Source organism: Hibiscus syriacus, unplaced genomic scaffold (genome assembly GCF_006381635.1).
Source record: "Hibiscus syriacus cultivar Baekdansim isolate YM2019G1 unplaced genomic scaffold, ASM638163v2 tig00110258_pilon, whole genome shotgun sequence".
NCBI lineage: Eukaryota > Viridiplantae > Streptophyta > Magnoliopsida > Malvales > Malvaceae > Hibiscus > Hibiscus syriacus.
In genome coordinates this window covers 542,761-557,029 of record NW_024062649.1, presented here as the reverse complement: position 1 = coordinate 557,029, position 14,269 = coordinate 542,761, and the positions used below count along the sequence as shown (strand labels likewise).

General features: G+C 35.0%; 2 protein-coding genes across 2 annotated transcripts; one reads left to right on the top strand and one right to left on the bottom strand.

The window, feature by feature from the left end:
- The first annotated feature begins 4,140 nt into the window (after window positions 1–4,140).
- Window positions 4,141–5,801, top strand: LOC120115121. The gene is made up of 2 exons (XM_039135882.1): window positions 4,141–5,677; window positions 5,732–5,801. The coding sequence occupies exon 1, from the start codon at window positions 4,242–4,244 to the stop codon at window positions 5,670–5,672; it is 1,431 nt and encodes a 476-aa protein (XP_038991813.1). The 5' UTR covers window positions 4,141–4,241; the 3' UTR covers window positions 5,673–5,677; window positions 5,732–5,801.
- A 3,266-nt stretch (window positions 5,802–9,067) lies between these two features.
- LOC120115079 (berberine bridge enzyme-like 8) lies at window positions 9,068–10,675 on the bottom strand. The gene has a single exon (XM_039135835.1). It carries the CDS (start codon window positions 10,673–10,675, stop codon window positions 9,068–9,070), a length of 1,608 nt encoding a protein of 535 aa, XP_038991766.1.
- Window positions 10,676–14,269: the final 3,594 nt, after the last annotated feature.

The following is a 14,269-nucleotide window of genomic DNA, read 5'->3' as shown; positions in this document are numbered from 1 at the left end:
GAAAAATATTTTTTTCTTTTTTCAAATATTCTTGTATTCTTCTTGCTTCCATATTAGTGAATTTTTGTTAGCGATTTTTCCAGAAAGGGGTTTTGGTGTTATTTATTTTGTGATAATTTTACATCTATAATTATCGTGCTTTCATTGTAATAAACTAGTATCCGAGTTTCTTGGGTTAGATCCAACCAAGTTAATGGTTTTGATGAAATACAAATTTCATTGTTGGATCACAACATTAGGTCCTTGTTATAGCAAGTGAAATTTTTTAGATGCCCTTGCATAGTATGAGTTAAATGTTGTGTTGAAAGAGTTTGATAAGGAGATATCATCATAGTAGATGAACAATGAAAAGAGTAAGGATCAAAAGATCTTATCTAAGATTCATTTACACTTATCAAACTAAATTTTGTAGGATATAATGAAAGAAAATATGATTGCTTCTTTGTGGGTGAAATTGGAACAACTATACATGAAGAAAACATTAACTAGCAAATAACACGTGAAATAATGCCTCTACTCACACAAGTCAGTAAAAGGTGTGCCACTTGAAGACCACCTAACTATATGCAAGGATATCGTCTTCAACTTGGAGATCAAGGATATGAACCTTGACCAAGAAGACTTAGGATTGATTCTCCTATCGTCACTAACTTCGTCTTACCCGTCCTTTAGAGACATCATCCTGCAAAATAGTAAAATACTTACTCTTGCAAAAATGTATGATAACATGCACTTGTATGACAAGATAAAAATCATGCAGTTGGATTATAGTCTCAAACAGATGATCTCGTAGGTCATGGATCGACTAGTTATAATCGAAGAAGAAAAACATAACGTAATTCAAAAGGTAAAAACATGTTCAGGTCAAAGCCCTCCAAATCAAGGTTGTAATGCCTTGAATTCGGGGTTAGGAGTTTGGGCTAACCTAAGATGGAACTCGGATTAATTCTTAAGTTTGCAACCAAAGCTGGAAGGGCCAAGAATGTAATTAGACCAATTTTTGAAGAAAAGGTTGAAAACCCATTTATTTGGTGATCTCATGTTCTGCATTTCTCTTATCTCCTTTCTTCCCAAAACTTGTCTTCTTCTCCCAAGCATTCTTCTTCTTTAGCATTCAAAGTGAAATGTGAGATCTTTAGTTTCCTCTAAGTATTTTTAGCAGCACCAAGGTAAGAAACGAAATCAACTTTCTCTGAGATTTCATTTAAGCTTTCAACTTCACATTTCCACCTTAGTTTCAAATGTGGGTTTAGTGGGGGTTTTACAAACCCAAATGTTTTCAACTCAGTTTGGGGAGATTTAAACCTCTATGAGCATTTTAAATTATCCTCTAAGCTTCCCAACAACGTTAATGATCCTTGCTTTAATTTCTTACTAGTGAGGGAGATTGGAGAGAGCTCCAAATCTAAGGGGAAGGAAAACCTTGCCTTGGCTTAAGCTATTGACACTACCAGCAACCTAGACAGTCAGGTAACTCATTCCAAACTTGATTATACCATGTGTAGATCATTTAGATGAGATTTGATTGTTTGTATCAACTTGAAGCATTTTCATGATAGATTCATAATTTGGGTGTTTCAACATGTGTTAAGACCTATTTATGATCCGTAGTACAAAATAAAACACTTAAACGTCAGTTGGGGACCTCAAGGGGCTTTTGGGGTAGAAAAATATGATTTTTCGTGCCAAAATAGGGCACCCCGTAGCAGTAGTATCGGTACTCTAAGAACAGTACCAATAATGTTTTTCAACCAGGCATAAAATAGGAAATTTTTAAAGGGTCGTATTGATACTCATCCTAAGAGTATCGAAACTGATGCCTTGGTTTCGATACTAGCCGGGTTGGTATCGAGACACATTTAACAATATGCTCTTTTGGTATCGATACTCACATAAAGTCTTGATACCAGGGCAGGGGTATCGGTACTCCTAGTAGGGGTATCGATACTAGGATGTTTTCAAAACATCGAATTCAAGTTTGGTATCTATACTCAGTCTAGTATCGATACCCAAACACCAGAGTATCGATAATCATCTTAGAGTATTGATACTACCTCATCCAAACAACCTATACCAATCAGGGGGTATCGATATCAATATGTGGATATCGATACCACGGGATGTAGTACCGATACTGAAGGGTCAATATCTATACCCACGAACATATTCGAATAATTAATCCAATGATTAAAGGATCAGGCTCGAGGTATCCTATAAACACAAAATAACAACAAATAAGACTTTAAGTGATAACAATAATTAATATCAGAACAATAGAAATAGTAACAGCTAAGATTACATAAAACTAGCCTTCTCAATAGTTAAATCAATATCTTTTATGTACAGACCTTTGCCATGAACTATCTCATTTAATGAATGCATATAGTATAGTACAATTATTAGTGAGGCACTGAGCTCCTAAGCTCAGTGTTCATAATGTGTTTTTGTAAGTAGGTTCTTTAGGGCAAATCGTGGGGAGTTATCGTCACCAGACATTCCAGTGTAGCATACCAGATTCCCAGATCACGTCTTGAGTTATCTTTGGAGGGCATGTACTATTATGGACCCTTAAATGTATTCAGTCATAACTTTATTTTGTACTTAGTATTTGTATTGTTGGAAATGTTTTGGGAGCTCGCCATTATTCTGTAAAACTAGATTATTATTACCATGTTTTATTTTATTACCATGGATAATTTATCTTCAGTGATTTTGAAGTAGTTTTAAAGAAAATTTTGGGGTCACTATTTCGGTAGTCCCGTGTAATATGGTAATCCATGGATCTTCGGGTAGAACTGGATTAGGGTGTTACAGAGGTAAAACTTATAATTTTTCAAGAAGAATCACCACTCCATCATCTATAAAACGTCTAGTTGGATAGAGATAAAGGAGTACTATTGACGATTACTATGTTGTTATAGATGATGGACTTCATATTCAAAACAAAGCTTTGATTGTTATTGAGCCTTTTGATTTTCTTTTTTATTTTATTTATGTTTGAGTTTTTTTGACAAAGATAGTCCCTAAAATTATTTGTGTGATTGGTTTTGTTGTTAAGATTGTATCTTCTTTTGTTTTAATAAAACTCAATGTCATTGAATGAGTGAAAATATATGACTAAGATTAACAGTAAGAAATGAGAAGTTATTCACATAAAAAACAATGAAATAATCTTAGTCGTATATTTTAACTCATTTAACGAATCTAGAAGGTGAAAAGTTAAAAGTTTTACACCATGTGCTAGTGGACTCTAACACACACACGTATATGAGGTATGATCTAGTTACACAATATATAATATATTGTTTTATACCGATTTAGGATTATTGAATTAATGTAAATTGATGACTAGCATTAAAAATTGAAAATAAGAAAAAATTTGAAGGAAGAGAAATCTCCATCAATTTACACTCATCTAATATCCTAATTCCTAAATCAGTGTAAAATATTTTTATTTCTACAGTGTAAATGAATCTATATGTATGTGCTCATTTTGATCACTAAATTGATATTTTCATTTTAGTCCCTTTAAAAGTTATAAAACTATATTATAATATAATAATAAATTTATATTTTAAATCTTTACAAAATTTATAATTCAATTCTCGTCCTACAGATCATGCTTCATCGTTACCGGCTTTTGTGAGTAAAAAAATTATCTCCTTTTGGACGCATGCATTTACGCTGTTTCCTTTTGGACGCATGCATTTACGTTTCCTTATTAATTGCAATTGATAAATGTGGCATGCATATAGTGGCATAAAATACTTCACATTTTTTCAACGTGCGAATATATAAATCATATATGCTATCATCATTCCCACTAACTATATTTCACCTTTATTTTAAGATGCAAATTTATGATATAATGTAAAGTTTTGTGGCCTTAATTAGTATTTAATATACATCTATTCTATTGATAATGTCTCCTTAAAATTTTTATTTTTATCTAACTATCAAATTACCTTAACATTTGTTGTCGAATTATTAAAAGTATTCAGAATAAATATTAATATATAATTACTTTCATTTAATAAAAACTGAAACAATTGTCTCTCTTGTTTTTTTCCCCAATACCCATCTGGTTTTGTAGAGTTTGGAAATAAACATGTTTTAATTGATGGACAAGATTACCCTTGATTATCGTTATAAATAGGTAGCCAGGCTGGTTTGTGGTAAGCAAGCACAAGAGCGAAAAATACCAAAAGACCATCCATTCAAATTTTAATTACAGAACGAAAATGGCAGTGATATTGCCGAGGTTTATCGTCTTCGGACCCATCGACAAGCTTAATTACTTGAGCTATACCCGTGATGGCAAAGACACTGATGGGTATCTCCGATTCTTTGAAGATCAGGCCGAGAACCCGTACGCGAAGTTTGAGGTGGAGCTTTCCGATACAAATGGTTTGGTGCACGTAAGAAGCTGTCAAAACAACAAATATTGGGTACGAACCAAAAATCTTTCCCTCACAGGAAGCACAAGCAGCCAGTACTGGATTACTGCCACCGCCGACAAGAAGGAGGAAGGTCAATCCAAGGAGTCATGCACGTTGTTCGAGTTTATCACTGTAAACCCTGTTGAGGGTACGGTCCGAATCAGGCACGTCCAATCAGAATGTTATTTATGCTTATGGAGGTGGAGCAATCCGACGTACACTCGTTCTGTGTTGGCAAACTACAAGACTTACGATGGTCAAAGCTCTGATATCTTCACGGTTATTAATTGGAGTACGTTATTGATCCTGCCTAGGTACGTGGCCTTCAAAGGAAACAATGACAAGTACTTGTGTCTTCGTTCTATTGAAGGCCACCCGTATTTGCAGTTTGCATCTGGGGACATCGGTGATTCTACTGTGGCATGCGAGATTATTCCTACAAAAGACGGATACATCCGCATCAAGCAGGTTTCCAACAAAAAGTTCTGGAGGCGTAGTCCGAATTGGATCTGGGCAGACTCTGATGACACCAGCAGCAACAACAAGGACACATTGTTTCGCCCTCTCAAAGTTGACGATGAGACCATAAGTCTTATGAACTTGGGCAACAATCTTTTCTGCAAAAGACTCACAACCGAAGGCAAAACAGACTGCCTTAATGCAGCAGTCCAATCGGTTGCTGGCTTATCCCGACTAACGGTGGAAGAGGCTGTCTTGAGTCGAGAAATTTATGGTATCAACTATAGTATTGAAAACGCCAGGGCCTACGACGAAACAATCCTCGTCGTAGCCAAGACTTCTGCTAGCAACTATACCCAAGAGTCCAGCACTTTACAAGTGAATCTCTCGTATACAGATACCAGTACTAGAACATGGAAGACTAATTTTTCTCTGACGTTAGGTATGAAATCCAGTATGGCGGTCAAGTATCCGTTCGTTGCAAAGGGAGAGATCGAAATATCGACTGAACTTCAATCAGGAGTTGAGTGGGAACAGACCACAACATTCACCGCTGTTAAAGGAGCTGTACACACAATTGAAGTGCCGCCGATGACTAAGACAACGGTTAGTCTGGTGGCAACACAAGGCTGGTGCGATGTTCCCTTCACATTTATGCAAAGGGACACTCTCTATGATGGGAGCACCGTCATAAGTGAAGTTCAAGGTGGCACTTTCACCGGTGCTAATTACTCCAGGACCGTCTTTGAATCCAAAGAAGAGAAGCTGGAGTGAGTTAAACTATGCACACAACTTCAGCAGAAGGAATGTGTATCTGGTGTGTCTGCGTGTAGAATAAAATCATGTTTCATTCATGGGAGCATGCATTTACGTTTTCTTTTAGTTAATTGCAATTAATAAATGTCGCGTGCATAGCCTAGTAGCGGCTTTGTATCTCTCATCTCATGTTCTTTAATGTGAGAATGTATAAATCACGTATGCTATCTTTGTGTGTATAGAAACCAAAGTATTTGTACTTTAATTATAATATATGAGTTGGCGTGGTTATAAATTTTATCTATCTATTTTACGAAAATTAAGAGTTAAACTATGTATTTTAATTAATATTCATGTTTAATGACATTTTTCTTAAAATGAGAGCGACATCGGTCAATACTATAGCGAGATATAGTCTAGACAATTTATAAGAAAAATATAAAAAGGAACACAGAGATGAAGTCCAATGTACAAGAGTGTGCGTTATAACATTGGTCATGCATCAACGTGTAATTCGGCACACAAGATTAATAGCGTTGCTCACGCAAAGGCTTCAATCATGTAATCATAGACGGATGTAAGATTTTATGTTAGAGGGAGTAAATTTAGATTTATAAAATTTCAATAGATAAAAACAGATTTTTAATAAAAAATACATAAAAAATCTAAAATATATAGTATTTTTTATATTTTTAAGGGGCGACGACCCCATCCACCTCCGCCTAGGTCCATCCATGGCCTCAACGAGGCTCGCATCGCCCAAAACAGTCACCAGCAATGCATGACCAGAAACAATGTATGTGCTTATCACGAGCAACAAACCAAATAGTTGATGTACCTGAAGTAGAGGGATAAACTGTCCATTAGCAAGGATAACTTATGGTACGTCATATCACCTCAAATTTTGGTCGCACCATACTTAAAAAAAAATTATTAACCTAAAAAATTATTTTTCTTACTATAAACACGCGTGAAGAATATTGAACAAAGAAAACTTAATTTCTTATGTTTGAAATTTTTTATTTTCTAAGAAACAATCATAATATGAATATTTTTACCCGAACACGACCCAAAAACCTGCCAAAATAAGTATTTGGGTACCCGGCCATAAAATTCAAATATTTTTACTATAAATATCCAGTAAATTTAAATCAGGTGGACGGATCAACAAATTGAATCATCCTAGTTAAGTATTTTTGAACGCCATTAGTTTTGATCTATGAAAACAAGTTTAAATTTAGGTGTACAGTCATACAGTAGGAAGTTATTAGTACCCATACAACGCATGACTATTAAAAGTTACAAAATGGTCATCCGACTATTTATTATATTCCAAACTCGTCCTTTTCTGTTAAAAAATTAATAGTATTATGAGTTGAACGTTAACCTGCTGACTGTGATATAATAAAATATGATCTCAGAATCTCAAACAATTATCATATCTCAATCATCATGTTAACGTCCAACTTAGACAACCGTCAATTTTTAACAGAAAATGACAAATTTGGAACATAATGAATAGTCGGGTGATCAATTTGTAACTTTTAATAATCAATAGACTCAACAAAACAAGACTCTATAGTTAGAGCATCATTTTGTAACTTTTTATAGTTAAAAGATTTAATAATATAACATTTAATATTAGCTTATATATATATATATATATATATATATATATATATCAACATTAATTAATAACAAAACCTACCCTATCATTCTTGTTTCTTCTAGACGCATGCATTTACGTTTTTCTAGTGCATTGCAATCAATCAATGATATATGCATTTCCTAGTGGCAATATATCCCTCACGTTTTTTTAATGCAAGAATATATAAATCGTATATGATGTCATCGTTCATTAATCCATTTGCATACAAATATTATAAAAAATAACTAATAATAATTAAATGGAAATAATTTAACGTTAACCATTAATTTACACGTCTATATCAACATTTACTAAGAAAAGCATAACCCCTCGAAATCTATTAAAATTTTCAATTTTACCTATGTACTACGTAATTTCGTAGCCTCCTAACATATAGGAAAACGTAGGCAACTTCATTCTCCACATGAATAATTCATCCAAACTCATTATAACCTCGGAAAACCATGTTGAAGATAAGGCTAATACAATAAGATTTTCATATAGTTAAGCTTCAGGTTTGAGTTTGAGTTTGAGGCTTTAATCTAATTAAGTTTAAGATTTTTTTCCATTTCGAGCCTTTTCGAGCTGCTCACGAGCTTCAGTTCAGGATTTCGAGTTCGAGTCGAGCTTAAAAATTTTCAGCTCGCGAGTTTTCGAGTCGAGTTCAGTAATACTCGATCTCGACTCGGCTTGTTTACACCCCTACTGTAAATGAGACGAGACAGATCGCGAGCTACTCGAGCTCGACTCAAATTCTTAACGAACCAAAACGAACTACTTGATACTCGACTCGAAAAGCTCGTGAGCAGCTCGAAAATATAATATATTAAGATTTTATTTTTAAAAAAATAAATTATTAATAATATTAACATTTATGTGTTGATTTTTTTAAATGCAGTAAGACTTTCATGTATTTAAGGTTCAGGTTCGAGTTTGAGTTTGAGGCTTCAATCTAATTAAGTTTAAGATTTTTTTTTTTCCATTTCGAGCCTTTTCGAGCTACTCACGAGCTTCAGTTTAGGATTTCGAGTTTGAGTCGAGCTCAGCAATACTCTGCTCGTTTGCACCCTATTAGTGATAGGTACAAATCACAGCCTATGAGGGTTGAATATAAGAGACTATCAACTAGGTCCTTCATGTTTACAAATGTTAATGTTGTGGTAAACCTTACGTACGTACATTAATTTATTGATGTTTACTCGTGGGAAGTTATTAGTTAAGTTTAATGACCCTTACAAGTTTAGACTTCTGCTAATGTACTTTTAAAGTTATTGTTGTCACTTCCTTTTCTTAGTGAGTCTTCCTTTGGAGGCTTCGAATAGTTGTTTGTAGAGGTTGTGATTAAACGGACAGCTATCGATTGGCGATGAATCAATTGGCGCACAAGATTAATAGCGTTGCTCTCAATAATGATATACGAAGCAGCCAATTCAATCGCTAATCGAGCAGTCAATTCACTCACTGCTAACATAAAATATTGCATTTATCCCTGATTATAGACATGAGAGCATTGACATAATTTGTAATTCGTTTTTATTAGTAAATTATTTTAATATTATTATCTGAATAAAATATTATCATTTGTTAAATATTTGAATACATAGTTGTACAAGGAGTCTATCTACGTGTGCATGAAACATGTAGCTGATGTAATAAATGTTGCACGCAATACAAACCTTGTGTGCAATACAAGACTGAAGAAAATTTAAACTTAGAGATACGACACTAAACTCAGAATGTAAACAAATAACCTTATTTTCTTCGATCAATGGAAACGAGGAGGAATGCTCTGTTCATGTCTGAAGAAATTCTCTGGATCGATCTTCGACTTAACATAAACCAACCTATCGAAATTCCTTTTGAAATATTTACGACCCCAAACACTCGCTTGCTTATAACTTGTCTTGCCGTCCTCATCGTTCCGTCCGATATCGAGATCTCTGTAATTAACGTACGCTTCTCGAGGAGATTTCGACACAAATGGAGCCATATACGTATAAAGTTTCCGAATCCAGTTTATATACCTTTGAGGATTGTTGTTCTCCTCCTCCTGCCAGCCGATGTTGTAGTCTATCTTGTATAAGGTTCCTTTCCGATGTGGGAATGGAAGTGCACTCTCTGGGAATTCGTCCATTTTACCACCGTAGGAGATGATGTTCATAGTTGCAGTGGTTGCTACGTCCTCCAGAAGTTGGGACCATAGCCCTTGTAATGCAATCTCAGGCATTGGTTTCCTCACATAATCGGATTTCGCTTTGAATGCAGGACTAAGAAGGGTGCTCCTATAGGTCCTGTCGAGTAAAATCTCCGAGGTTTCGTTCGGAAGTTGTGACACAAACATTAGAGATCCGATCCAAGTCGTCTCGACGAAATTGTCCTGAACGAGTCCGAGTTCGGGGAATCGTTCTTGCATCAATGCCATAAGCTCATTGGCACTGCCTTGGAACACTGAAGTAAAGGTTGCTAGAACCGTCCTCCTCCCGGTTTCGGTACCGTTCACCGTCGATATCGAGACGACAGAGTATACGTCGTTCGGAAGATTGGGTGCGACGTATTGCCAACGATGGAGAAGCTCTGTTGCATTCTGTTCCAACGTCCTGCCTACAGAGAAAACTGTCACGGTTGACGGAATAGGAACCAACGTCACTTTCCACGAGAGAATGATCCCGAAACTTCCTCCGCCGCCGCCTCGAATGGCCCAAAACAAATCTTCGCCCATCGATCTTCTATCGAGAACTCTCCCGTTAGCATCAACTAATTGTGCATCGAGTACGTTATCCCCCGCGAGTCCGTATTTTCGGAACAATAAGCCGTACCCTCCACCACTAATAAATCCACCAATTCCCACGGTGTGACAGAGTGCACCGGGGAAGGTAAGATTCGTGGTTCGTTCATTGATTCTGTAGTACAATTCACCCGTGATGGCTCCGGATTGAACCCATGCCTCCTCGTTTTCGACATCGATGTCAATCGATCGAAAATGAACCAAATCGACGACGACAAACGGGACTTCAGAGACATACGAAAGACCCTCGAAATCATGACCTCCACTTCGAGTCCGAATCTGGAGGCCGTGTGTTTTCGAGCAATGAATCGTTGCTTGAACATGGGAAATGTTCAATGGCGTTACGATAACCAAAGGCTTCGGGGTATTTGGTGCAGAGAACCGGAGATTATGAATCGAAGACTCCAAAATTGCAGAATATGACGAGTTTCTTTCGGTGTAAATAACTCTAGAAATCAAAGAGGATTCTTGGGGATGATATGAAGAAAGACAATCAAGAAAATCCTCATGGCTATCAGCCGAAGAAGATGACCATCCCAACGAGAAAACAACAATGAAAAGCAATGGTAAATGGTAAACAGACTTCATTTTTCTTTTTCTGGAACTGATGGATTTGTTAAGAGTTGAACAAGACAACTCCATATTTATAGAAGCAATCCATTGAGCCGCCATGTGAACAAAACTGAAGAGCTTTTGTACAAGTTTGAATAAAGAAACCCAGCTTGTTTTTGCTATAAAAAAAATCCAACGTAATCGTCAAAGTTCTCTCTTGACGGCGTCATACAACTCATGCATGATTCATGAACGAGTTTTTTTTCACAATTGAACACGATTCATCGAGTTGTGTTTTATTACCAATACAGTGAAATTGTCGGGCATTGGACATAAATCTTTGAATAATTCTTGTATACGTGCTCTGAATGTTGACCTATGGGTAATACTAGGGTTTTTCTTGACAACAATATGGAAGATGCTTGGAACAAGGTGGACACAGAATGAGGAATGGTTTTTGTTCATGGTAAGAAAATGAGAAAGTTATTTCTTTTTATTCAAAGTCACCAGAATTAACTTTTCAAAATTGAAAATATTACAATCTAGAAAATCAAATACTAACGAACCAATAATTTAGGGATGGGTATGGGTCGGGTCAGATCGGATTTTCGATCCACCCAACCCGACCGAAAAATTATAAGCACCCGACTCAAAAAGTATGCACCTTCCACCCAATCCGAACAAGACTCGATTTTCTGAGATAAAATCCGAACTCGACAAGACCTCGATTTGAAATAATATATATATTAAAAATATTATTTTTATTCAATAAAAATAGGGATTTAATTGAAAGAAAATAAAATATAGATGAGTATTATTGCAATTATCTCTAAATATATAAGATAAAATTATAATTTTTTGGTTCGAGTTGGGTCAGATTTTTGTCACCCTAAATCCGAACCTAACCCGACCCAAATATAACCTTAATAACTCGATCTGACCCAAGCCGAAAAATATACACCTTCCACCCGACTTGATTTTTTGAGATAAAATTCAAACTCGACCCGACCCGATCCAAAATAATATGTATTAAAAAATATTATTTTTATTTAATAAAAATAGGGATTTAATTGAAAGAAATAATATATAGTGGAGTATTATTGTAATTATCCCTAAATATATAAGGTAAAATTATAATCTTTTGGGTCGGGTATTTTCACCCTAAATCCGAACCCGACCCGACCCTAACATAACCTTAAAAACTCGATCTGAACCTACTCGAATTGGACCCGAAAAATATACACCTTCCACCCAACCTGAACCCGACTCGATTTTTTGAGATAAAATCTGAACCCGACAAGACCCAACCCGAAATAATATATTTATTGAAAAATATTATTTTTATTCAATAAAAATAGGGATTTAATTGAAAGAAATAATATATAGTGGAGTATTATTGCAAATATCCCTAAATATATAATGTAAAATTTCAATTTTTTGGGTCAGGTATTTTTCACCCTAAATCCGAACCCGACCTGACCCAAACATAACCTTAAAAACTCGATTTTGACCCGACTCGAACTGGACCCGAAAAATATACACCTTCCACCCAACCTGAACCCAACTCGATTTTTTGAGATAAAATTCGAACCCGACCAGACCCAACCCGAAATAATATATTTATTGAAAAATATTATTTTTATTCAATAAAAATAGTGATTTAATTAAAAGAAAAATAATATATAGATGAGTATTCTTGCAATTATCCTTAAATGTATAGGTAAAATTACAATTTTTTTGGGGTCAGGATGGGTCGGGTATTTTTCACCATAAAATCGAACCCTACCCTACCCAAACATAACCTTAAAAAACCCGATCCAATCCGACCCGAACTCAAATATTTTTATAAAAATCCAACTTAATCGAGTAAAGTCAAGTCAAAATCCATCAGTTCGAGTCTTATGGCCATCCCTAGTCAATATTGTGAATTTTTTTTAAAATAACGTTTTGTATGAATTTATTGATATGGCACATACAAAATATTGATAACGAAATTATCCTCGTTAAAAAAACTTCCGTAATCCTAAAAGAATTAAAAAGAGTATATCATTTCGATATTGATACAAAATAGCTCGTACTCGAAATCCATCCTATCAACAGCAAAATTTACCCAAAAAGGACCTCACAATTTGGTAAGATTGCCATTGTGAATTTATGATGTTGTTCATGTGCTTCGGTAAAAATTTTGACCAAAAAATTTGGTAAGATTGGGGTGAATCTTTATTCACCCAATTTACATTATAAACATGTTTTAAAAAATAAATATTTAACAAAATCATCTTCGATAAAGCACAACTTACATTTACAACTTTCTTTTTTAAAGAACACTACTCACATAGTCACGATTTCTCAATTTTCACTCAATTATAACACAGTCCTAGATTACCTGGCAAGTACAACGAGAATTAGATAGGTTTAGATCCACTTGGTGATGAGATGAGAATGATTTTAGTCTTAAGAGTCAGGTAGGGACGAATATAGGATTCTATATAAGGGGGTGAACTTGAACTTATAAAATTTTATGAGCGAAAATATATTTTTAATAAAAAAATACATTGAGAAAATCTAAAATATATAGTAATTTTAAAATTTTATGAACGAGCCACGGAACAAGATCCACCCGTCTTCCCCTCTCGATCATTCTTGGAGTCAAGTAAAAATGATTTTAGTGTTACAGATCAGGTGAGGATGATTTCGAGTTTTACAATCGTGACGAGCCTTTTTTTTATCGATGAAGCTCCACCCGACCTCCGTTCCCCCATGTGACCTAAACCCATGAAATCATGACCGATCGACGACCGATTGATGATGAATCAACGTTTTATATTCCGCAAATCCTAGGATGGAAATCATGATCCCACGCGATTCCAGCGGCCAATTGATGGAAACTACGATGGCGTATGAGTAGCAGGATGGCAAGGACTATGCCGATGGCTGTGATCGTGGCTGGAAAGGACGGCAGCGGTGGATTAAGGTTGGGATTTGAGATTGTTTTATAATATAATAAAAGTTATTTCTTTTTATAAATATCATAATATTTTTAATATTATTTTTGAAAAATAAGTTTCAAAACCACCAGATTGTGATATGTGTCACTTAACGGGGGAAATTAACACCGTTAACGGCCTGGACACCTAAATGGGTAATGTTTGTAACTTTAAGCACCTAGATGAGTTAAAAAAATAGTTTAAGCACCTATTTGGGAAAAAGTAGTATAATTTGGGTACTTATTTTGGTAATAAGCCATAAAGTTAATAGAAGAAATTAAAATTTTAACGTATTTAGATATAGAGATAAAAATAAGAACAATAACCATTAAAAATTTATACATAAAACAAAAATATTAAACTCAAATATACGAAGGAAAACGAAACATTCCATTGAGAATGTCATCTAACATTAAAAGAACCCAATAACATTCATAAAATTCATTTTCTCTGTTGAACGAGATGCTTTACGGAGTGACAAAAGAGTGGTGAGAAAACCAAACAATTTGGCAGGCTGCTTCGTTGCACAATTATGATTATATCAAAAAATAACATTTTTATCGAAAAGGGGATCTAACAATAAGTGACTACCAACAAACCAATTAAAAAACAAATGTTGTGAGGATCATTGTGCGAGCAACAA